The sequence below is a fragment of the Cimex lectularius genome, unplaced genomic scaffold (assembly GCF_000648675.2).
Source record: "Cimex lectularius strain Harlan isolate CLEC.00 unplaced genomic scaffold, Clec_2.1 scaffold195, whole genome shotgun sequence".
Classification (NCBI taxonomy): Eukaryota; Metazoa; Arthropoda; class Insecta; order Hemiptera; family Cimicidae; genus Cimex; species Cimex lectularius.
The window spans coordinates 381,003-407,010 of NW_019392761.1; the positions used below are offsets into that span (position 1 = coordinate 381,003).

The 26,008-nt window shown below is 35.3% G+C and overlaps 2 protein-coding genes and 1 long non-coding RNA gene across 13 annotated transcripts in view; 2 read left to right on the plus strand and 1 right to left on the minus strand.

Annotated features, from left to right (window-relative positions):
- Positions 1-24,427, plus strand: LOC106663320 (protein charlatan). 5 transcript variants are annotated; one of them, XM_014388066.2, is made up of 4 exons: positions 5,099-5,451; positions 10,753-12,203; positions 24,155-24,164; positions 24,220-24,427. In XM_014388066.2, the coding sequence occupies exons 2-3, from the start codon at positions 10,822-10,824 to the stop codon at positions 24,159-24,161; spliced, it is 1,389 nt and encodes a 462-aa protein (XP_014243552.1). In that variant the 5' UTR covers positions 5,099-5,451; positions 10,753-10,821; the 3' UTR covers positions 24,162-24,164; positions 24,220-24,427. The 5 variants fall into 5 exon arrangements, with proteins under 5 accessions (XP_014243549.1, XP_014243552.1, XP_024083161.1 ...); XM_014388063.2 differs by lacking the exons at positions 5,099-5,451; positions 24,155-24,164; positions 24,220-24,427 and adding exons at positions 1-20; positions 20,241-20,449; XM_024227393.1 differs by lacking the exon at positions 24,155-24,164.
- The window catches only part of LOC112127071, a 12,192-nt gene continuing 4,074 nt past the window's right edge, over positions 17,891-26,008 (minus strand). Inside the window, exons 2-4 of one of the 2 annotated variants that reach the window (XR_002910378.1) lie at positions 25,255-25,424; positions 18,134-18,667; positions 17,891-18,027 (exon numbers count right to left, since the gene is read on the minus strand). This is a non-coding gene — a long non-coding RNA (uncharacterized LOC112127071). Of the gene's footprint in view, positions 18,668-25,254; positions 25,425-26,008 lie in introns of both variants that reach the window. The other variant, XR_002910377.1, reaches the window with a different exon arrangement.
- Positions 25,535-26,008, plus strand: part of LOC106663333 — an 11,246-nt gene continuing 10,772 nt past the window's right edge. For 3 of the 6 annotated variants that reach the window (XR_001340017.2, XR_001340018.2, XM_014388095.2), the window contains exon 1: positions 25,535-25,786. The gene's annotated coding sequence lies outside the window, so the exon portion shown is untranslated. The remainder of the gene's footprint in view (positions 25,787-26,008) is intronic. The other 3 variants (XR_002910376.1, XR_001340016.2, XR_001340015.2) reach the window with 2 other exon arrangements.

Genomic DNA, 26,008 nt, shown 5'->3' on the forward strand with positions numbered 1-26,008 from the left:
ATACTCAGAGCCACTGCATTGTAAGTTTTGAATTTCTTTATTTTTTTATTATTATTTTTTTTTTTTTTATCTTCTCAACATAACATTATTTAACTAGTGAGTTGTGATTAAATTTCATTTTTTTATATAAATATGATTTTATTTTAGCTGAGATCTTTTTTTTAATTTATAGTCCCAGGTATTTGACTTGAGTGGAAACTGGTATCTCTTTGTTGTTGATGTACAGTAGATGGCAAGACTGCATTTTCAGCGTAAAAGTACACTGAGTGCATTTTTCTTCGTTCAGTCTTGTCCAACATTGTTTACACCGGTCTTCGATAAGATCAAGGTGTTCTTGGATCTTGGAGGTAGCTTGGACAGGAATCGAGTTAGAAGATAGGATTGCGGTTCGTCCGTGTAGATGGTGATAATGAGTGTCAGCAGTATAAATGATATATAGGACAGGACCAAGGATACAACCTTGCAGTACACCGGCCTGTGTCTGTTTGACTTCCGATTATTCCTTGGCGCACCTTACTCTGAAACAGCGATCAGTTAGATAGGATTTCAATAAAAGGTAATAATGAGAGGGTAGGAAGCGCTTAAGTTTGGAAAGTATGCTTGGATGCCAGACCCTGTCGAAAGCCTTTGCTACATCTAAGAACGTGCCCTGGCAATACTCCTTTTTTTCTAGGGCCGATGAGATGGTGTCGACTACTCTAAAACATTGTTGGATAGTGGAATGTTGAGGACGGAAACCGAATTGGTGAGAGGGAAGATTTTATAGGTGTCAAGGATGGTATTAAGTGTTTTAAAAGGAGTCGTTCTAAAATTGTGGACATTGCGGAACACAGGCTAATAGGTCTGTTGGATGAGATCTGTTAGGGTTTTTGTGAGCTTTAGGGATGAGAATAATGACGGAATATAGTGAGTGGTTTGTAGGATTGTGTTATATATTGCGGTTAAAAATAGGACGGCCTTGTGGGAGGTTTCGCAGGATACTGGAGGTATATACAAATATATAAATTAATTGAACAAGGCAAGGATATAGTAATATGCCGGATCAAAGGTAATGTAGGCATTAAATACAATGTATCAGCTAAGCAGGCAACAATTGCCCTAGAAATTACAATAACGAAGGGCAAAGTTATAAATTATCTTAAAAGAGAAAGTAACAAGGTGGCAAAAGTTATTGTTCTTTATTCCCAAACATTCAGAAAAAAAAACATGGTTTCAGTGTGAAGGAAGAATCCTTCTTTGCAACACTGTCACGCATGAGAACTGATTACTGATTTTATATACCCTTAAATCTGCACACATATACATACCACAAGTGTACAGCGTTGAGTCTATCGCTTGTCCACCAACAATTCCAGCTTTTGTAATTTATAATAAGTTACGGTAGGCCTCGAAAATCACTCACTCCTGGTGTTGGCAGTCCGGAGTCAGACTTCTGTCTTATCGGTCCAGCTACCGAGGTTGGGCTCCAGGAGCTATCAACTGCAAGGTCATTTCAGCTCCTAATGCAATCAATTCCTAAATCCAAACCAACTCACACCTCACTCACTCTTAAATACAATCTTTTCTATTTACATACCATTCATTCAGTTATGTAGTATTCCTCCATCACGCTTTTTATCTGTTATATAACTAACCTAATTGAGGGTCGATGGGGTACTCAATATACCACCACCTAGGTAGAAGGTTCTCACCCTACACATTCACGCTAATAAATACTTATACAATATTTTGATTTATTTGTTACACATTCACACACTAGGTACGCAAAATTATAAGTACTATTTGCAATAAAACAACCATCTCTCCTCCATGAATCGGAAGAGGGGACCCAGATACTTGTTGCTCAAGCACAATTCTCATATCAGGTGGCATTCCTATGCTTTCTATGTGGAACCAAGGAATTAAAACCTTCAATTAGGTGGGACACCAAGCAATCTTTCTCTACAAGCCTGACACTTGCACAGCCTTTGGCCATGTGTCATCTTTGCATTCTTAATTATGTATGACTCCTCTGCTAGAAGTTAGATACTCTGAAGATCACCTATTGACAGTGCTGTTGATAATCAGTGCTTCTCGGCTGATTCGGCCTTTTTGAGAACTGGCCATGGTATTTGTGGATAGTGTTTGTACAGAATTGAAAAAATACCATCTACCAAATTGTACAACTTGTGACATTGTGGAGAATTTTGAGAATATGTTGTTAGAGCATGAAGGGTATGAGGCCAAAAGGGAGTGTATTTTGAAAACCATAGGGGCCCTACAATATTTGAAGAGCCCTTTCAATATAAGCTCTTTTCCAGAAAGCTGCATGGAAGCATATAATAAATTTGGTTAAGATTGTAATATGTATAAGCACATAAGTGCAGTGTATTTCTTAGCTCAATATTTTTAATGTATTTATTAGGAATACTTATTGACAATAGCTTGTAACAGTAAGTGGTTCATGAGCACCAGTCACTGTCAGTACCTGCACATCCATAATTTTTAGTCTGCCAAGATTTAACTTGGCCAAATTATCATTAAAATGTATCCTGGATGTGGCTCAAGCATTTGATCGAGTATGGATCTGATTTCCTGTGGAAGCTCACACATACATCCTTTAATATTTAAATTCTATATGACCTGCCAGTACGACGGCATCTCTTAGGGGACTTCCTTTCCTTCTCATATTCTCTTTTAAGTGGATGACTCCCAAGGGAAATCCTATGACCCTTCCTATTAACAATATATAAATATACATATAAAACAGGAATTAGATATAATTCCTGTTCTCCCTAACAGTAATAGCCTTATAGCATTCCAGTTATCTAATCTTGTTTCTGAGTTTTCTTAATAAATATTATTAGAAGCCTAGGGCCATGTAGTACATATAGTTAGGCTGTTTTTATGCCCATATCTGTACCATTTCCCATCTTTGAGTCATTGCCTTACTCTGTTGCTTGATGGCCTGAAATTCCCTCATGACCTAGAACCTTAGCACCAGATTTTCTGTAGATCCCAGTTTGAAGCTACTTGACTACCTGATACTACAATTGATTTTGAACCCTTGAGATGCTTGAAAGGTGGTTGTGTTAGGGACTAGGGAAATATAGTGCTCATAGTTAGGCTCCTTTTATACCCATCCCCATATCATTTCCTATTTTGAGCCATTGCCACAACTTGTTGGCATTAATTTCTCGAAGACCTGGATCCTTAGCATCAGGCTTTTTGTAGATCCAAGTTTTTTGACGTATTTAGCCACTTACACACCAGTTCTGAGTTTATGTTGCAGACTTGAAGAGCCTTTAGAACTGCTTGACAATCTGATTATATTTGCACCCTTGAGATTCTTGAAAGACGGTTGTGGTAGGGCTATGTGGTGTTCATAGTTAGGCTGTTTTTATGCTCATACCCATACCGTCTTCCATCTTTGAGCCATTGTCTTATTTTGTCGCCTTGTAGTCTGAAGTTCCCTCATGACCCAGTACCTTAGCGCCAAATTTTCTGTAGATCCCAGTTTGACGATACCTGACTCATGAGGTGCTCATAGTTAGACTGTTTTTATGCCCATACCTGTACCATTTCCTATTTTGAGCGATTCCCACATCTCGTTGCCAGAAATTCCCTCAAGACTTGGAACCTTAAAGTTAGGCGTTTTGTAGATCAAAGTTGTTTTGGGTATTTAGGCATTGTCAAACTAGTTCTGAGTTGATATCATAGAGTTGAAGAACCTTTAGAACTACTTGACTATTTGATTAATTTTACACCCTTGAGATGCTTGAAAGGTGGTTGTGCTAGGGCCATGTAGTGCTCATAGTTAGACTGTTTTTATGCCCATACCCGTACCATTTCCCATTTTTGAGCCATTGCCTTATTTTATCGCCTCATGGCCTGAAATTCCCTCATAACCCGGAACCTTAGGACCAGATTTTCTGTAGATCCCAAATTATAGCTGCCCGACTATCTGATACTATGATTGATTTTGTACCCTTGAGATGCTTGAAAGGTGGTTGTGGTAGGTCCTAGGGAAATGTAGTGCTCATAGTTAGGCTCCTTTTATACCCATACTCATATCATTTCCTATTTTGGGCCATTGCTACATCTTGTTGCCAGTAATTTCCTCAAGACCTGGAACCTTAGACTCAGACTTTTTGTAGACCCAAGTTTTTTGACGTATTTAGCCACTTTCGCACAGTTCTGAGTTGATGTTGCAGACTTGAAGAGCCTTTAGAACTGCTTGACAATCTGATTATATTTGCACCCTTGAGATTCTTGAAAGGTGGTTGTGGTAGGGCCTAGGTCCATGTGGTGCTCACAGTTAGGCTGTTTTTTTACCCATACCCATACCGTCTTCCATCTTTGAGCCATTGTCTTATTTTGTCGCCTTGTAGTCTGAAGTTCCGTCATGGCCCAGAACCTTAGCGCCAAATTTTCTGTAGATCCCAGTTTGAAGCTGCCTTACTATCTGATACTACAATTGATTTTCTACTCTTTACGATATTTAGGCATTTTCAAACTAGTTCTGATCTCATGACTTGAAGAGCCTTTAGAACTGATTGATTATCTGATTAATTTTACACCCTTGAGATGCTTGAAAGACGGTTGTGCTAGGGACTAGGGTCATGTGGTGTTCATAGTTAGGCTGTTTTATGCTCATACCCATACCGTCTTCCATCTTTGAGTCATTGTCTCATCTTATTGCCTAAAATTACCTCTTGACCCGGACCCTTAGCATCAGTCTTTTTGTAGATCCCAGTTTTTTAGGGTATTTAGGCATTTTCAGACTATTTTGCGTTGACTCATGTATTCTGACTCAATTATAGTGTCATTCTGTCAAACGTGTTAACCCAGAACCCTCCTTGGCTCTTGGACCATTCCCCTTTCCTTTAGCACTTTGGACCCCTGGTATTTGCCTGTTTTTAACAACCATTGGCCCTTTTTCTAGGGCTGTTGCTTCCACCCTTTTCATTATTCCTGAAATGATAGAATCGAGGGCGTTTTGATTTTGAATCGATGGAGCGGATTTCTGACCTAGGGCGGCACGTGACGTAGGAGTTTCATTGATTGAAGGGGGGCGGCTCGTGACAGGGGTTGTGCAATGCTCGAGACCGGTGTCGCCTAGCGACGGAACACCCGCCCCGCCCCGACCATCGCCGAGGGCCCGTTCCGACGCCGCCATGTTTTTCGTGTTCCGACGCCCGACCGGATCGTAACAGCCGCCGTCTCCTATCGCGCGACAGTGACCGACCGCTCGTGGCCCTCATCCGCACCGCAGCCGTGTCGCCCGACCGCGGCTCATCAAATTAAACGCGGCTACGCCGGCCCCCACCACGGCTCGTACATTCACACTACGGCACTTACTAAACCTTTTATTCGAGCCGCTTTCAGTTTTATCCGAACAACAAACCTTTCGAACAAAAACAAAACTAAAATTAAGGAGTTTTTAATATAAAAATGTTACATTGGATCGAGGTAAGTTTCCTTATTTTTTCACCTTCTATAGTATATATATATTTTTTTTAATTCTAATGTTTACTTTTTTTATTTCCTCTGATCACTTCTCACCTGGGTCTCACCCTCCCACGCCCCCCTCTTGATCCTTTAATAATGGTTTTTATCCCCCGACATCACATTCATCCCGTTTCTCTTGCTCATTTTTTAATTGTTTTTAAATATATTTAATGGCCTAACTAAGACATGTCTGTCATCACCCCTGGATCTATGACCATTGATTATGTTATGATCGTGATTGCGCATTCGTTTCATATTTCTCCTCCTCTTCACTTCTTGGTGGGGGGTTGCTTTTTAATTTTCAACCCCCTTCGCAACCCGAGGGTGTTCTTCGCGTCAAAGGACTGGAGTTTTGGTTGTTTAAAAAAAATTCAAATTAATTGACGTTTTTTCTAAATCTTGTACGTAAGAGAAGAGCTTTTTTTTAAGTGTTTGTTGCATGCTAACCCTTTGCCTAAACCTCGCCTGTTAAAAGCTGTGACATCCTTTCTTGGCGTACCCCTGGCCCATTTGTAAAAAAATCCCCTTTTAAAATTGGTTTTATTTACAAATACAATATACAAATCTAATGTTGAAAGGGGGGAAATAAATCGAAAAACTTGCACTTTGGCCGTGTTTATTTCTCTATTTTTCATCGCTCATATAAATAATATTTTAGCATATTGAACATTTAAATTTAAAAAAATTAAAAAACTGAACAGACATAGTTTTTTCTCCAATTAACAACCCTTATACTAAAGAATTTTTTTTGGACCAACGCGGCTTGAAAATTGCCTTTTTTTTAAAACATATCTTAGTGGCTTTTGAACAACTATTGATTTTTTACTATCGTAAACGCAAGGTTTATAGCCACGAGAGGGTTTTCCGTGAGAAAAAAAAAACATTTCTTTTCTTTTTCGCTTTTATTTTTATTTTATTTATTTATTTTTTATATTTTTTTTTTTTGGCCAAGATCGAAGATTGGATCAACAAGCACCCATCCTTTAGGACAAACACAACCCAATTCCTTAATATTCTAGTCCAATAGTCTTAAATTTAACGTTCTGCTGTGATAAAGCACTTTTAAAAAAATCAATTCTAGTCTTGTAGTCAATTTTCTTCTATCTTATCTGGAAACTTTAATTCACTTTTTAATCTCATATTGACACATTTTCTAGCTAATTATAATGGCAGTGAAATTAGAACGCTTTTTAAAACTTATATTTCTTTATAAAATGTAAATACCGGACTACAGCTAAACAATAGTTGATAACAAAGAAAAGACCATACATGATGCCATTGCCATTAACTATCTCAACACGCCATCATCTGAAAGGTCTGTGAACCAAAGTGGCACTCTTGTGTGCCTTGCTGTTTTCAGCGGTGTATCTCTTGTTTTCCACATTCTGTCTGCCCTGCATCTAACGGTGTCACAGGCTTAGTCATCACCTCATCATTCGATTGTTTGTAACCGCTTCTCTCGTTCGGTTTTTGGATTGAAGCTGCCCCCTTGTTAGCCGTATCATGCGGAAGGTCTACCTTTATACAAAGCAGGCGGTTGCTGTTATGAGACCCTCTCCGTCTGGAGATCTTGTAATGTTAGATTCTTGTAAAAGTCCCAGCAGTTTGTTGGTCTTGTTCCTCCTCCTTGTTAGATTCTGTAGGGTCCACTTATTAATGGATTTATTTTTGTAGTCTTCTTGCCTGCACCCCTTGGAATAAAGTTATACCCAAAAATTTCTGGTATTGCACCTCCATTTCTTTTTATTGTTTGGAGGCATGTTTCTCCTGCTGCATGACACTTAACTTCTCCACTTCAATTTGACATTCCACTTCTGGCACAGCCAAATAATTTTGCCATAGGAAAAGGTCCACTGATGTTGTCCAGCATAAATTCAGTGTATAGTCACGTTACAGCAAATCCTTCTTCCATCACAAGAGCTACATGTTCTTGATTTTCCTCCAGAACATGATGCTTCTTGCAAACCTACTCAGACCACAGTTAATGGTTTTGGCTTCTATAATGTTACATCACTCAATTATTCATATAAATAAGATAGAATAGAATACATATTATTTTTTCAAGTAAGGTACAAATGATAGAACCAAAAAAATAACTAAGTGTTTTACAGCATAGATCTTATTCAGTCTGATGGTTGTTTAAAAAAAATGAAAAAATAATAATTAATATAAAATAGGTAATGCTAGATTGACGGAATGAAATGTCACTAAGATTTTTCTCCCAAAAATTAAATTCTTTAACCAGTGGGCATATTTTAAGGGCCTAATGTTTTCCCATAATAGAAACTCGAGTAGTTGTACCCTTGTTAGTCGAAAAAACCCTAAATATTAAAACCGTACCTCCCCAAGGATAGTGCATTCCGCCAGAAAATAGAATAATTTTCTGGGCTGGGAGCCACATACTCGACTTTAGTTCAGAACATGATGATCTATTGCAAACCGACTTGGACCACAGTCAATCACTGTTAGATACTTTTGGCTTACATAGTATTATATCGCAGGCCATTCTGAACCACACATTTTTTATGCTCGGTTATACATACGTTAGATTATTTTGAAGCGTGATCCCCCGGATTGCTTAGAACTTACAGGATTTTTGTAAGTGCATGCCTTTAGAACAAAGGAAAAGTCCTTATGGACAAACATGACCCAATTCCTTGCCCTTCACATCCAAGAGACTTAAATTTAAAGTTCTTTTGTAATGCAACAATTAATTTAAAAAAATGTTAAATCAAGTCAAATACACGTTTAAAAAACAAGTAAACAAAAAATTTATCTTTGAAATTTTGATTTTTAATTTCATATTGGCACATTTTTATATTAGATTAATTTCAAGCATGGTCCGGATTGCTTAGAATTTGTTTTTTGTAAGTGCATGCCTGTTAGTATAAAGGATGGTGCTTATCCTTTGGGACAAACACAACCCAATTCCTAGCCCTTCATATCAAAGAGACCTAAATTTAGTGTTCTTTTGTAATAAAACAATTAAACACTATTTAAAAAAAAATCTATTTTAAATCAAGTCAAATAGCATGTTTAAGAAACAAGTTGTCAAAAAAAAAAAATTACTATTTTAAGTTGATTATTTTCTTGTCGTCAATTTCTGTCCATCTTACCTAGAAACTTTGATTTTTAATTTCATATTGGCACATTTTTATTTTAGATTAATTTCAAGCATGGAGCAGATTATTTAGACCTTCTATGCTTTTTGTAAGTTAACGCCTGTTAGATACATGTGCCTTCTCACAATTTATTTTTTAACGAGAGTATTTCAACTGCGAGGATATATGAACCCTCGGGGTGCCGGTTTTTGGAAAAAAAGCCCATTTGTATGTTGGGTTCGAATGCAGGAGGGGACCTTATATTGGTTACCTCTTATACATGGTTCTAACTGTCTTAATTTTGTTTTTATAATCAGCAATAAGTCTGGCCATTTCATTTTTATGATAAAATTCACCATATTTTCTTTATTTGTAGGTTTATTTCTGCTTGTTTGAGTTTTTGATTCAGTATGTGGTGGGAAGTATGCATGTTGAACATTTTACAACTATATGTTCCTAAACAATCTATTTGAAACGTTTTCTAAACCGCACCTGTCTCATCCTCGGCAAATTTTCTTGTAGAGATTGTTTTTGGAAATGTCTTTTCAAATAAAAAAACTCCCATTTCAAATAGCACTCCGCATGAAAATTAGCTGGGAAAAGGCAGGCGCAGTTTCAAAAATGTATCCAATAAATTGTTTAAAAAAATATAGTTGTAAAAAGTTCAACTAGCCTACTTCCTACCACTTGATTGCATTTTCCATCACATCTTTATTTTTATACATCCTTAAAAAGTTGCGTTATTATTATGTGCAGTTAATAAATCATAAATTTCAGTGATTTTTCTGCCAAAGATGCTGTTTAGCCTGGTAATCCGAGGCAATAAGCAAACTTTACCATTCACATTATTTGTTTATTTATTTATAATAATAATCAGTCTTTATTTTTTCATTATAACAAATTAATATTAAAATTACTGATGGACAACCTGTCTGAGTGGTTGTCTTAAGTCTATGTTATGGCAAAATTAAGGGTATTGTGAAGGCAAAACAAAAATAAAATTTACTCAAACTTGTAGTATCAGCTGATAATCCTAATTGTAATTACATAAAATAGATTTATAATAATTTATACAAATTACTGGTAATTAAATTCTGTGAATCTTTGATTTGATTATTTTAAAATGGGCACAGCCACAAAATGCTAAAAATCTTCTCTTCGGTTAGATGGTGAAAAAAAATTTATTTGTTCATTAAACATATATTTATTTAAGTACAAATTATTAGTAATTGTGACTGATTCATGACATAAAATTACCAATAAAAGATTTTCATTTGATTTAAATAAAAATCAGTCTCTTCTATTATACTTTATAATTCAGGCACATGATAAAATCGTCTCCCTTGGCAATGTTTCGCTAGGATATGAACAAAATTTGCAGTTACTGTAAACAAGTGAACAGGAAATTATTTTCCATGCTTGAGATAGCAGTTTCTTTTGGCTGAGTAAAACTTCACGTCTCGACAATTTTCCAAAGCGACTGATATAGATTTTAATTTTACAGCTGTGTGTACTTTTGCTTTGTTTAAATGAAATTGTTATTGCATTTAATTTGCTTAATGATGTCTTAATTTTTTTTTTTTTTTTTTACTAAACACACTCCCAAACCCACAATTTTTATGCCATACATTTTAATCGCTAATGCATTTCAGGCCATTAGCAATTAAATTAGATGGCATAGAAATAAATGGTGGGTTTAGTTAAAAAAAGGGACCAACTTTCTAGATTTAAAATATTTTTACCACCAAATTAAATTTAAATTATTAAAAAATAAAATTTGATTTATTTTTATATTTCCCTTTTCTTCATTACCATCCACAATAATTAAATGATGATCAAAGAGCATTTCCCAGATTTACTGCATCCCCCATCCTGTCACAATCATAAAAAACAGCAGAATACAAATTCATGTTGCACTTTTTTTTCTTTTCTTTTCTTTTTTTTTGCCTCAATGCATCTGCCAATTGATCATGTGTTGGAATCCCAGTTGTCCTCATTTTCTTCTGATTTTCTGATCCAAGATACCAAAATCGTGTTGTAACGGCAGGATGTAAAGTCCTCTTTTGGTTGAGAATAATAAAAGTTAAACAAATGCATTTGTAGTTAGGTTTTGATAATTTTGTATAGAGCATAATCTCGACAGTTCTGTTTTTTGTTTCAGGACATAGATGTTTCCAGTAAATGGATAATAAACTTGGGCCTGTTTTAAGTCTGCCCAAAACCAACTGTGATGGAATGCTATGAAGATATGTTTAAAGAGATCTCCCAAAAATTATATGGTGAGGAAGAAACAGATGGAATGATGGCAGAATACGAAAACCTTTCAACATTGGCTACAATTCAGTCTACTTCCACCAGCTTCACGGGGACTATCGAAGAAGACAATTGGGTGTCGAGTGAAGAGGTTATACCTTGGACCCAATCGAAAATCGCAAGCTACAACAATTTGCAACAATTATTCAGATGCAATGAGTGCGAATGTGTTGGTTACCTATCTCGGATAGCCGAGCATTGGCTAGGGACACACGCAAATTTGCGTGTTTTTCAATGCCCGCAGTGCCCTTATGCCAGTGCTTGGGCAAGATGTGTGAGAATGCACTTGGCAAGACAACATAACATCATTCCCGATCAGAATCTCGATCCGTTGGCCACATGTTGGAAAGAGAATCCAGTATTAGAAGAAGTGACTAAATTTCTTCAAAGACTTAAAAACAAAGTTGAACTCGAAGCGAGAACGTCGTCAGTAAATAACGAAGAGGAAGGAGATGATGATGATCACGAGTTCCAGCCTCAAGAAGCGATGGATTTGGAGTCATCGATGAACAGCCCACAAGAAGACGCAAATCAGCCAGGCGTGAACAAGAGATATAATTGTAGGTACTGCCCATATGCGACCGATAGAAGAGACTTGTACACTCGACATGAAAACATCCACAGAGACGATAAACCATTCCATTGCTACATTTGCTTAAAACATTTTAATCGTGCAGACCATGTGAAAAAACATTTTGTGAGAATGCATCGTGATGTTCCATATGATATAAATCGTATTAAGAGGGAAGTGAATAAAGATAATTTACAAACGTTTTTTGAAGCCCAGCCGAAGGCCGTTGAACCTATTATTCCTATTAAACAAGAGGTTATTGCATTTGAAACTGAATCGCCGCAACAAGGCCAGTCCCAGTTACAGCACCCAGAAGATATACAGCAAGCTCAAGAATTGCAATGCACGGAACAGATACAGCAGCTGCAACAAGAGGCCCACTCAGAACAACAGCAAACACAAGTACAACTTCAAGTAGAGGAGCAGACGCAAATCATTCAACAAGAGCCAAGACCTCGCAAAGAAAAACTACCGAAGCGAAAACCTGGAGAAAAACGATACACATGCTGCTATTGTTCGTGGTCTGGAGTTGACAACTGGTGTCTCAAAAGGCATTTGAACACTCATCTTAAACCTTACATTTGCAAATTGTGTGAATACAAAGCAGCCAGATCTGAAAGGCTTGCTACCCACATGTACAAGGTACATAATAAACGGAGCTGTTCAAAATGTTCATTCACTGCTGATGACCAGGCTGGCCTGACAACTCATCTACAAGAGCATCACCCGTGAGTATATACATCTTCCTTAAACAATTAGTTTCCTTGCATTTTTTAACTTTTAAGAAGCATAAGTTTTGTGATATTTATTATTAATATTTCATTTATTTTTGTTTGGTCTTGTGGGAAATACAATTTCTTCTTTTTTTTAACGTAATCGTAACTTGTTAAAATTTTGTAACATTCCTAAATAAGTACATTAAACCTTTGGTAATAAAGTTGTACTTTAGCATTTAACACCCGTACTAATTTGTGTTAGGATTGAAGAAATTTACATGGCATTTTCCAAGATAAAACACACTTTTTTAAATGAAATTATAAATAACTTTTTACTGATTTACAAAATTTTATGGATGACTTAATTACAATATCAAATTAATGGGGGACCAATGTCGTAAATATTCACTTGCCCATACCACCACAGTCAGTTTGTGCATGAAATTTTTTATATTACATTTAGGCCAAATTTGGAATTTTGTTCTTCATTATAAATCATTCAAACAAGCATTTCAAATTAAATCATTTTGAAGAGAAACCTTTAACAAAGACTATCTCGAACCGTTCATCCTATAAAGTAATTTAGAAGTAGTAAGTGCAGTTTGAATGTCGAGCCTGATGGAGATTTTGTGGGTATAACAAAAAATAAAAATGCACTTACAATATAAATATAATATAAGGCCTTTTCTTTTAACCTTCGAGCGGTCATGTTACAAAATTACCCTAGCCCATTCTTTTTTAAATTATTTATATGTCGGTGGGTTTATTATTAACAAAATATATAGGAAAGAAATGGTACAAATAAAATTATATTTTTATTTACAAATAACTAATTTTGTCACAAAATTAGGAAAAACTGATGTAAATTTGAAAAATTATTTTAAAACAATATTTCTTTCTACAAAATAATATATAAATATTTCTACAAAAAAACTTATAACATAATTTAGTTGGGCATATTAAGCAAAGTATTTTTATTTTTAAGTAATTGGTTATTTTTATGAAAAGTGAGGTTAAGATGAAAAATTAGTATCATCACGGGGCTCAAACCCATCACATCCAGATTAGTACCTCAATGCTGTACCACTTGAGCTATTGAGTTTGGACCCCGAGACATCAACTCAACTCATCATCTCAACCTAAAACTATTTAGTCCTGCTCGTGACAATAATTTTTCATCTCAATTTCATTGTGCATAAAAATAATTAATTAAAAATACTTTGGTTAAGATGACCCACAAAAAGTATATAAATGTAATTACTGATGGACACATACATCAATAACTTCTCCCTGTTGCTAATTTGTATGTCGCTGAGAATCCGAATTGCCGAGAGAAATTGAAATAGTTGTAGGTTGAGATGATGAGTTAGTATTTTGGGACTTGCGACGTCATGTATTCAAGTCCCACTCATGACACTGTTTTTCGTCTCAACCTCATTTTGCTTAAAAGTAAATAATCACTTAAAAAATATAAACAATATTTTTTTGGGATGTATACCAACTGTCCGTTGTTAGATTCCTGTTAGAATGTTCAATCTATTTCTAATCAAGAACAAAAAATTCCGGATTCAACATTTATTATGTCTTTACAAATTATAGTAATAGATGTCGGCACTTTAATCTAATTTAACAATTTTCTTTAAAATTAAATCTGATTTGCATGAGAATTTATTATCTTATAATAATCAAAAAACATAAGTTCCAAAATATTTAAGTTGACTTCTTGACGGAGAACTTAATTATCAAATCCATAGGTGCTGCAGGCAGGCAACAACAATAATGAGAACAGCAATCTTGAGCTTAGCGTATCAGCTCGAGATTGTTGACTGATGTCTAGGCGACGTCAGCAGATAGGATATGTAGCCCCCTTCTCATTCATGCGACAGTTAGATAAAGTGTCTTCACGATGGTGGATTTCACCTAAGGCAGACGACACGACGGGTTTGGTAATTTACTGGTTATCCAAACTGAACACCGGGTTGCACAAGGGGTTTTTGTTCATGCATTTGCACAGAGAACGCAGTCTTGACACTTTGTTGCTCAAAGACTGTTACTAGCCTCTGTACCTATAAAAACCAAAGAACCCTAAACCCATGCTATCTGAATAATTACTTTAATATTGTTGGCCACAGCATACCGCCTACCAAATTTAACTATTAAATTTCATAGTCATTTAACCACTGTATGAACAAATTTACCTTCTGTGGTTCAACCTTGACCACACAGACTTGACTATCGTTTCCTGGTATACATTGTTGTATTTGTCCAATGGGTGCACATTGTTTTCTCAGAGAAGAACTAACATTCCTTCCTTAACGTTAGCTTCTTGGCGGGACCATTTACTCTGCTGCATTATATGACAGTGCATGTTCTAGCCGATCGCCTCACCCTAAGGACACCCCACTCATCTTTGAAGGGCGCTAAATTCATTATGTTCTGTTGGCATTTATCTCCTTCCGGAAAGTAAAGGTGCTGGATGCGCTTTTTTATTTCTCCTGTTGCCCAATCAAGTTCCTTCAAAGTTAGACGGCCTTTGATCCGATCAATACTGACTCTACAGTTGCACAATTTGGTCGTGGTGCTATCTTATGGCCACAATGAGGAAGGTAATATCACCTTGGTTTTGAAGTGTGGCTTATGTATCCCAATTACAAATATTCCTTCACAATTTGAGAATATTCTTTCTTCAGGGTAATTTGTTGATTGAGTTTGGCCTCCAACCCTTAATCGAATTGCTTCAACCCCTTCAAGCTTTGAGTTGACAAAGGGGTTGGGATTTCTAATAAAGGCAGGCAGTGTTCTTCACAATCTGTTTCCAGTGGATCTACGTGTTTCTGATGAGCTACTTCTTCTACGCTCCAGAACCTCTCACATCACTTCTCTCAAATCATCTTCGCGGGGTGTGTTGCTAATAACACGATCGCAGTTGATCTTATTTTGTGTTGAAGAGGGCCCATCACTACCAGCCGAAGATGGTATCTAGCGCTTGGGGGTAGTTCTTCGGGGTTGATGGCTTAACAACACAAAATGATTTCACCGAAGAGGTCAGCACCCAAGAGGTAGTAAATGCCACCAGGCGTACAGAAAGATGGTTCAGCCAAATTTAGTTTATCGAAATATTCATTAATTTAATTTGGAAGAGGGCTTGAGGGCATGGCAGAACTTATCTGGGGGATGACAATAGCGTCGGTAGTCAGCTCGGGTTCTGGAGAGGAGTGCGGTGCAAGAATGCATCTAGTCTGATAATTGCAATTGTTGATTGGGACCTCCCCAAAACCACAGAGTTGATGCGGATTTAATGATAAAGTGAGCGCAATTTCCTTGCCAACTCTTCCGTTATAAACATATACTGCACTCCACAGTATAGTGACGACAAGACGTTTTTGATTTACATGCTCTCGAAAAATGTGTCAATAAAAGGCAGTTTATAGATACATAATTCTTTAGTTAGGTTAATTCTTTGAGCGACTTCCATAGATTGGAATTGTTGGCATTTATACATCAGATGATGATGTTGGTTGCAAACAGGGCATATTTCAGAGATTTTTGCTGCTCTTGAGCATAAAGAATTCGTTTGGTCTCGGGTTTTGTTTTCATTGAGTTTCCTTGCGGTGTGATCATTGTGCAGGGTTCTGTTTGAAGACAAATGTTGGTGAATAAAATCTACCAACTTTGGTAATCGATTAACTTCTGTTTTTAAATTGTCAAACGATTCTCTAGTTTTAGGATCCAACAGTCGCATTATGACTGCTAACAATATAAACCCTGCTTTGTCTTCAAGATGTAAATGTCTCAGAGAGTTAACATTCTCGAACATAACTTCCGTGAGTTGCTGAATGGAAGTCAATGATGCCCTTTGTAAAGGCTTAAATGACAATATCCTATCCAAGTATCGTGTTGCCTTGATGCGTTTGTTATCAAACCATTTTTGAAGACAATTCCAACTTGTTGGTAGTTTTCTGAACTGATGGGAATGGAGAATATTGCCTGAATTGCTGGACCTTGCAGTGGCATCCAAAAGTAATGTAATTTTAGTATGACACTTAGAAGATTATTCTTGCGAATCGTTAACGTATCTCTGAAGGTTGGCCAAGTAGCCAAGTCTCTGTTGAAAGTGGGTAACTGGATTGCTGGCAATTTTATCGATCGATCCGATCCGTCATCTTGCAACCCAGAACTGGCATGAAGTGGTCCGTCATTGTATGTAGAACTGGTATTCGGCGTGACCTTTGGAAATAATGACTCTTGAAAGGGCAAAGCTTCGAACCAGTAGGCTTTTATCATTTGCCTTAGTGTATCTAATGTGGGGGTATCCACATTAATCAATTTGGCATATTCCTTTGTATTATGGAATACCGTGCAAAACTTCTCCCACATACCATAGGGCAATCTGAACCTTAAAACTGTTGAGCTGTGCTTGGTCCTTGTGTAACGTAGTCAGAATTTCTCCCAGATCCCTAATTTCCTTCAGGCCTTGACTTACGTTTTGTTCTTCTTCTCCCAGCGCTAACACGATGTCCACATTTTCAGGTTTAGATTCCATTTTAACTAATACTTGATTTAGATGACTTAAAAGGTAACCACAAATTTGTAAGGACAGTTAAAAGTGAACAAAACAAATAAGAAATTCAACAGATAGACAAATATTAATGAACAATTTGCACAGACAATTAACTAAATAGATATTTACTTCATAACTAGATGTTGAATCTGGCCCGGAGGACCAAACTGCACAGAGAATGCGGTCTTGACACTTTGAAAGTTGCTCAGAGACCGTTACTAGCCTCTGAACCTATAAAAACCAAAGAACTCTAAACCCACGGTATCTGAATAATTACTTTAATATGTTGGCCACAACAACTTCAAAAGGTAAATTTGAAGCCAGAACATATTATGGGGCCAAAATTGTTACAGCTTCCTTACTGTGGCTGCATGTACGATGGCGGTAGCACAGTGGAGAAGGGGGGACGTGTTGAAGGGAGAGACAAGTGATTGTCGGTGATGGGGTGAAAGTTTATTTACAGATGTTATGTTGAGCACCACGGTATTTTTGGAGAAGGATAAATACCAAAACCAGGAAAAAAAGGAAAAGAAGAGTAGAACAATGGAAAAGAAAAGAGAGCGAAAAAGGAAGGACAGATACGGTTCCCGTGTTAGACCCCAGACGGCTGATGTAGCGCTTCTTGCTTCTCTTCTTTCTTATGAAGTGGTGCTTCCACCCAGGGTTATGATGGGAGCTAAATAATGAAGTTCTTCCTTCTTTTATCGGAGTTAATTCTTTAACACAAGTTGATATCTTAGGGTATTTAGCTTACATAGGGTTTAAACTATGATTTTAAAAAAATAAATACTAATAACAACTATTCTATTTATAATTACATTGACAAATTCTTTTTAAATTAAAAACTAACAAAAGGCCGAAACTTACAACTAATGTCTCTAGTCCCGAATTATCAGGCCTGGTAAAGAAATTGGAAATGTAGGAACTCTGCGCACCCGTAGATCAGCACGACTGGGATCACAAGCCACACACACACACACTTTTTTAAAAATATATTCTTTTCTCGCTGAGACCACATCTTACTCAGAACGTCTATCTCGAACTTGGAGCCCACTAGCCTCGGACCCAGTGCCCTCCGGGTCAGGATCTTCCGGCCGCGAATTGCTTCCTGCTTCTCTCACTTCTTGTCTCGTTTTGTCCCGCCACTATTTAAGTTTTATTTTTTTTTTTTTTTTCCAAGAAGAAGAAAAAAATGTAATAAACAGACAAATGCAGAAAGTCGAGTTCCTATGTATTTTTCCATTTTGATAGTGTAGAAGGTCTCTGTAACGCACACTGCAAAGTTATCAATACCATATTTAGCAGGCTTATTGGTATATACGTGTGGTATAATCCATGAATATTCTCATTGAAATAATGGATCTTCATATATCCAACTTACCTCCGTAGTCCTTAAGAAAATTATTTACAAATTAGTCACGAATTGCAACGTGTTTGTTTCTCTGCTTTCTTAATGTGAATTCAAATCAAACTTGAGACATCTGAATAAAAACTTTCAGTAGCTTATGGCAGCACACAAATCTCCACTCCCTGTACTGCTAAGTTCAACAATTCTGAAACACTTACACAGTCTGATAGGCGGGATTTCCTACGTGAGCAAAAAACTTTCCTTACTAAAGAAAATTATCATATTAGTAAATTACGTTAAATGGATAAATTAAGAAGTACAAAAAAAGTAGAAGGCATAAATATGCATAATTGACGGAAAGGATTCAAATAAACGGTGAAGAAAATTTACATGACAATTTGCACAGGCGTAGTTTTGTACCCTGAGGATAGTTTTTTTTTTCTCTTTGAGGATGATTGCACACTTACACTCCATGGATGGCCACCTGTCACCCCATTGCTGTGAGTTTAGTTTTACGAACTCTGCTAGGTGTAAGGGAAAAAACTGCACGACCGCTCGAAAGTTGTCCTAAAAACAATTTAAATTGACAAGAAAATAATTATAGCACCACAATCTATACAATTTTCATTTTGTAGGACTACTAGGCTTTAAACCACCATTCAATAAAATATTTCACCATTTCCTCATATTTTCTAGTATGTCAAGTGTAATGACTCAGTTAAAAGGTTTTTTGTAGGATGCTGGCCATTAAAATCAGATCAATTTTACAGTCAAGGCCCGTCTTTGTTTCAAATATGATAATCATAAAAATTGTAGTAGTGTTGACTAATATAAATAAATTAATGTTTTAGGTTTAACTACCAGGTAACCAGAAAAGTTGGTGTGGTTTCAAAGGGTCTAATAATTGGGAAATACTCTTCATCAGCGTCTATAACCTTATTTCAAAGAGTTACTAGCCTTGTTATGCCCTTTTTATTAAAGTTTGGGTCCCAGGACTTAAAAAAATAAATTCAGCTCATTTTCCTGTTGGTAATTATTGAATGATTGGGCATATGGTTGTCCATTGCTAAGAATAGATGAAAGTCAGATGGGACCAAGTCTGGAGAGTACAGAGGGTGTGGTAGGACTTCTCAACCAAGCTTCATTACCACCTCCTTTGTCGCTCTGACTGTGTTATATCTTGCGTTGTCTTGGTGAAAATTACAACTTTTATGTTCACGAGAGCAGGGTGTTTCTGAGCCAGGGGAAGGAATACCCCGTTGCAGTTGGTTTGAGTAGATTTCTGCGGTGATGGCTCATGTGGCAGAAGTTCATAGTGCACAAGTCCTGTTGTACTCCAGCAAACACAAAGCATCACCTTTTGCTGATGAATAATTGGTTTACGCGTCAATGGGGCAGGCCCATTTGGTGGTAGCCAATGGTACAACCTGATGTTACTGTACTTGATCCATTTTTTGACAACAAATAAATTGGTTTTTTGGTTGCTGCTTTCGTTGAACACTGGCAAGCTACTGTTTGACTACAGTCAACTTACATAACTTCCCGCAATATGTCATCATTGAAGACATAAGGTCTACCAGACTGTGGTTTATCTTCAATCCCCTCATTCCCAGAAACAAACTTGAACCACTTTTGGGCAGTGAGCTCATGTGTTTCATCATTGAACTGCAAATTTTACTAGTTGCCTCAGCCACCCTAGTACCGAGCTTAAATTATTATAATAAGCATTTATGAAAATTAAGAGTTTTCAAACCATGAGAAAAAACAATAAAAGACTTTTTTCTTTATGAAATGATGCTCCTTATCTTCTTCGTATTATATGATGTAAACACCTTACCCACCTATGTAAATAGAAATATTGATCAATGGTATTAAAACAATAAAAGTGATAAACCACACGAACTTGCTGGTTACCTGGTAATTTCTTTTTAAAACCTAAACATCCATGTGTTTTTACACAGTTCATTGAGCGAATAATTTTTTTTTTTTATAGCTATTTTGCTTGATAGTGGGACATTTCAATCATTAATATTCTTTTAAATTAATAAATTAGTAAGTCTAACAAGGCTAAGCAACCTTTAGGTTGACTAATAACTTTTTTTTTAAATCATACTTTATGTATTCCTTGGTTACATTTCAGGCACAAAAGCTCAAGTGAGGCCAGGCCAATTCATACGACTGACAAATGTACCTCACCTTCAATCACCGCAACCTCCTTCAAGTCTTCTCCTACAGCCTTAACAACTATGTCGTACTTGAATACTATTTCAATTTGTTCGAGTCCGTCAGTATGATGACTTAGTTTCCCTGTTAAAGAAGACGAAGATGGGAGGGCAGTTGAGGTAATGATGACTTAAACCTCAAGCCTGGAGTAAATGTTTTTATTTAGTTCTCAGCTAGCACGAGTTTGCAGTCATACCTTTTGGCCCTTGTGTCATTATTTAGATGCTTGTATTGAAGGGACTTATCAGGATCAAACGAAAGCTAATCTGATATTTCGGCAGTTTCGGCTTTGTGCTTTTTGACTAATCAGCTCTATCCTGTCAGACCAAAAACCAAATAGAACACAGTCGCAATAAACTATTATTGTTCTTTCAGCGGAAATCATGGTAATAATACATAATATGTTCCACAAGTAACATCTACATGTAAACTAAATTATTAAAGAATTTCCTGCTATTTTTTTTGCCGAGAAATACCTGACATGTTTAAAATAATGTGTAATAATGTTAATGTAAGGCCTAATTGGTGTTTTTATTCATTGGGGAATAGAAAGAATGTGCACTATTGACATTTGAGATATCGTAGTTTTTTAAATAAATAAAATTTCTATTAAATGTTTAAAATTATGAAGAAATAAATCCCTGTATATAGTATTACTTCTCTGATACTCCTTAATCATTATTTAAAAACAAAATTTTCTTCCTTGAAATTAAAAATTGCTTAAAGTAATGAAAAATCGGCAAGTAAAGTACATTCAATTTAAACATTCTTCTGTAGAAAATTCTAGAAAATTAATTTCTGCTTTTAAGCCATTCAGATTACACTTGTACACACAGTTTTTAACTATAAAACCCATTTTATCTAAACTGAACCGTAGTTACCACTTGATTATGTGGTTCAATTTTATATAATTACTTGATTAATATGTAACTGTCTGTTAAATCGTGTCAATTTTAATATTTATCAAATCAAATGTTGAAAATCTGCACATTCAGAATGTTAAGATGTCGTCCGCTTTAGCAACATTTTGTATTAGATAGTCTTTTGAAAAACCCTGGCTTGCCTGAACATCCTAACTGCCACATTTAGGACCGTTATTCAAACCGAGTCCCATTTACTTCATCTAAATCGCCTTTCCTCGGAGACAGATCACAGAAACGCTTAATGACTTATTTTTAGTTATTCAGGACACATTTTTGTATTGACATTTTTTTTTTTGAAAGCCTATGACAAGATATATATGTATTCTTTATGTTACCGAACAGTTCAAATGTTACCGAAACACTAAATTAAAACAATTATTTTGAGTTGATAAATTAATATTATGGGAATGTGCGGCCGTTATTTGGTTAGGGCAGGTAGAGGTTCTGTAAAGTGTAAAATAATCGAGAAAAATCAAATGTTTGTGTATATATATTTTATATTGTGAGATTTCTCCATGTTGTCTGTAGGGTGATAAACATGAAAATTGGTTATTACCAGGCATTTTGGTCTGTCAGACTTGGCATTTCCATTTTTCTGCCTTGACTGATCCAGCACCAAATATGGTGAAATGCTTAAATGCAAGATGACAGACCAACCCAGCGAAGATAGACAGACCAAAATGATCGATAACAACCAAATTTCAATATATTTTATATCATAATCATTTTTTAACAATATTATCGAGTATTACTTTTATAATAGTTGTTAAAATATTTACATTCAAAATTGTTTTCCCTCTTGTCTAATGGCATAGTCTCACCTCCTCAGTCGTCATATTTACTATTTATTCATTTTTCTTTCCCAATGGTTTACAATATAAGAATAAATATTACAATTGGTGAAATAGAAAAACTAAAAATTCTCAGCATTTATTTACTAAGAAACTAAAGGTTGAATATCACTGAAGATTTTTGCTTACATGGTAAGCATCTTCATCCTTATCCTAATATTATAATTTACATATAACAAAAAAAAACATTAGGTGTGTGTTCAAAGTGATAAGAGAATACATTCAGCATACGCACTACTTTTTAGGTAGTGGAAGGTTAGGTTCCAAAAATGCAATAAACCAGAGAGAGACAGTCAAGGAAAGTATGGCACAACTCTAACTCTGGGATGAGCTTATTCACAAGAGGGCTTAGCCCAAACTTGCCAGTACCAGCTTCCATGCCATCCAGTGTCTTCTAGGTTCTTCCTGCAGCTTCCTGGGTCCTTGACTGTCGACTCTATTCGACTTGTCACAGTGGTTAGGTCCTTGCTGACTGAGTCCCAGACTTGACTGGGATGTCTTCAAGTTGACCGACGTTGCTTTCCAAATTATCCTATTTTATACCGGTTTCCCAACCAGAGTAGGGGAGGAAAAAAGCAAAAACTGCTGGGCCAAATGGTCAACTTCCTGCAAAGGTTGGCTTTACAGTAATTGGTAATTGTCAGAAGTTTCTGTGTCGATAGACATCTGGCGAAAAGTGTACGCCACCAGGCTGTCGTGGCCCCAAAAATTTATAATGTCCCACAGATGGATAAACTCTGTCTGAGACCAAATAACTCCTCAACTCTCTTTATTTAGTAATAGACTATTTGTCTATCACGTTCCTATGACTTCCAGGTTGTGGGAAACGTCTCTTTGCTATGTACTGGATGGCCACGCTTCAGATCTACAGCCTTATTTCCAGCATATCTTTGATATTCCTTCCAGCTTTTTTTAACTTATTTTAGCAACTATTCCTAACTTATCCAACCTTAGCTTTTTTTTATTACATGTAAATTATAATATTAGGATAAGGCTGAAAATTCTTACAATGTTAAGCAAAACGCTACCCAAATAAAAGTTAAAATTAGTTTGAACTAAACCTTTGATGATGGAGTTCCATCAAAAAAGTACACGGATTCTCTAAAAAAAAAAAAATCATGAGACTAAGTAACCTATGCAACTCCATGAGAGTTCAAGAAACATCACTTTTGTAGGGGAAAAAAAAGTTTCATTTCGATGTTACACTTTTACTGCCACATTTCCCCAAATTAAAAAAGACGTGCTACATCTAACAAATATTCTTTTCTAAACAGAGATCTAAATGGCAGGAAATAATTCCATCAATCATGTGATAAACAATACACACTTTCTTTTTTACTGTCAGGTGGTCTGGACTCCGCCTTGTCCCATCAGTATTAATTAGAAATCTGTATTTGACTTAAAAATATAAATATTCGTGCTGGTGTTTTAATATTTATAGCTTTAAAAAAAAAAATGTAACATTATTTGTTCATGCATTGTAGTTATCTACATTATATCTTTGTGTGTAATAGACACCATGACAACCTTTGAACTGATTATAAATGTTTAAATCCCAATTTATTAACTTCAAAACTTATACAGTTTTGAAAAAGGTTGGGTTTCATCGAGCATTTTATTTTAGCGGTTAATTTCGAATACGGGTATTTATTGAAATGTTTGTTTTTGTGGTTGTTATTGTTTAGTTTTCTTATTTTTACCTGCACGTTTTTTCAGTTTATTCATTACACATTACAGTCACTATTTGAACATTGGTCCCAAATTAAGTACTGAAAGGTTGTTTTTTTTACCGTAGATAAGATCCCAGTGAATCAAGTAATGCAATATTACCCTTATGTCTAGATTTATAAAGCAAATTTATAATAAATGTTAATAAATTAGTACAGTGTTGTAAGCACTTGCTCTGTGTATGCCACTTTTAGGTCTAATGTTAATCAAAATGTTGGTTTGTGATATAAAAAATCTTATTGTGTACATTACATGTATTACATTGTGTTTTGTAAACGTTAAGTATAATTTATTGAAAATTTTTAATTTTCTTTGTTGTGCATTCAAAGGCAATGAAAGGTAAACATATTGTATATAATTTAATAATTGCACTAATGAAGATTTATTTTTGTAGAAATTACCCGATTTTGTATACACCTAGAGGGGGATTACTGAGTGCTTAAAAAAACTTGCTTGTGATTTTTGAAGCAAAAAAAAAATTAATTGAAGTATTTTGTTGAAGGATATTTAAAAAACGAATTATTATTTTGCCACCAGTTTTCAAAAATCATCTTTCTACTAAATGCTTCGATATTTTTAATCCTCATTGTCAAAGGTTTTTTTTTGTTTTCGTCAAAATTTGTATAGTATGTCTTTGGCTATTTAGCGTTAGATTATAATTAATACTAGCTGGTTTTCTGAAACGAGTGGACACTAATTCAAGTGAAATAAACAATGTAATCTATGTATGTGTTCCACAAGAGCAAAATAAATGTTTTAAAGACATTATAATGTGATAACAAAGGTACATTCCAGAACATTAAATGTTCTAATAAGTTATGAAATAATTAGTTTAATTAATATTATATTTAGAATTATATAAATTCAATACTTTTTCTCTACAAGTAAATCAATGTTTTTTCATTTTGGTATTGAAAGGGAAAGCGAGTGAAAGAGTGTGTGTCAAGGAAGGATAAGAGCGTTGAAAAGTCAAAGACACTTGTAATGATGTCATTTTACAGTCTCTTATCTTGAGTTACTAGTCATTTAATTTAATTATGCTCAATTGAAACTGATGTTTTGTGCATTCTAGTCATTCTAATTTTGAGTACTGTTACAGACTTTTGCATGTAAAATTAAAATAAAACCTAGAAAATATTTATTAGACAGTAAAACTATTTAGCATCTTGAAAGTGGATGTTTTCTAATTTTTTTGTTACTGTTAGTTGTATAATGAATTCCCATAGATAAATATATATTTAAATATATAAGGAATATATTTTATGTATATTGTGTCCCAGTGGGGAAAAATTGAATTAAAGAAGCATTGATTTTGTCAAATTTTCGCTGTATATTTTAATGTTGAAAATATATACCATACTACATTCCTAGTAGATTTATTTTCAACTTTCAATTTTTGGATAAAATTAAAATTGTGATAAAACCTTACAACGTTAAATCAAGAAGGAGTTAAACAATTGGAGAAGATTGAAATTGAAGAAATCGGCTCTATCGTTCATGTCTCTCAATTTCCTGGTATCCTTTCATCATCATCATACGGACTAAAGTGGCCGAGTTGTTAGAGCGATTGATTCTGGGTTTGAATCTCATCAGCTTTGCCTAAAAATTAAAAATATTCTATTCTACTTAATCTATCTTCACTAATATAGCAGTGAATATACTAATTTTAATTAAAAATAATATTTTCAATTTTCTTTTATGCCTAAAAGGTAAGATGAAAGACAGCTGAATAAGGAAGGATGGAAGGAATGTTTAGAGTCAGGTTTGAAACGTAAACAATATAGCGTGAATTGTTATTCGAGATCTGATAATCCTTGAACAGTCGACTGGATGAAAATTGTTCTATACAAAACCAGGATTATTCCCCTTGTTTACAAGAGTTCGAGTTTATGTCTAACTTTCAAAAATGATTGCCTTATTTATTACTTGACAACATCAAGGGCTCTATTTATTCAAGTTTGGTAAGTACAAATTGAAATCAATTCAATAAAGTCTTCCTTTTTTTGACATAATTGAAATATTTGCTGCAATTTATGTATTTATCACAGAAAGTTATATAATATGTAATAGACGAATTCAAGTAATAGAATTTTTTTAAAGTGTTCATATTTTATATAGTTTAAATTTGAACATTCTCTTGACAATGAATTGAGTTGACATACTATCTGAGATTTGATTAAATT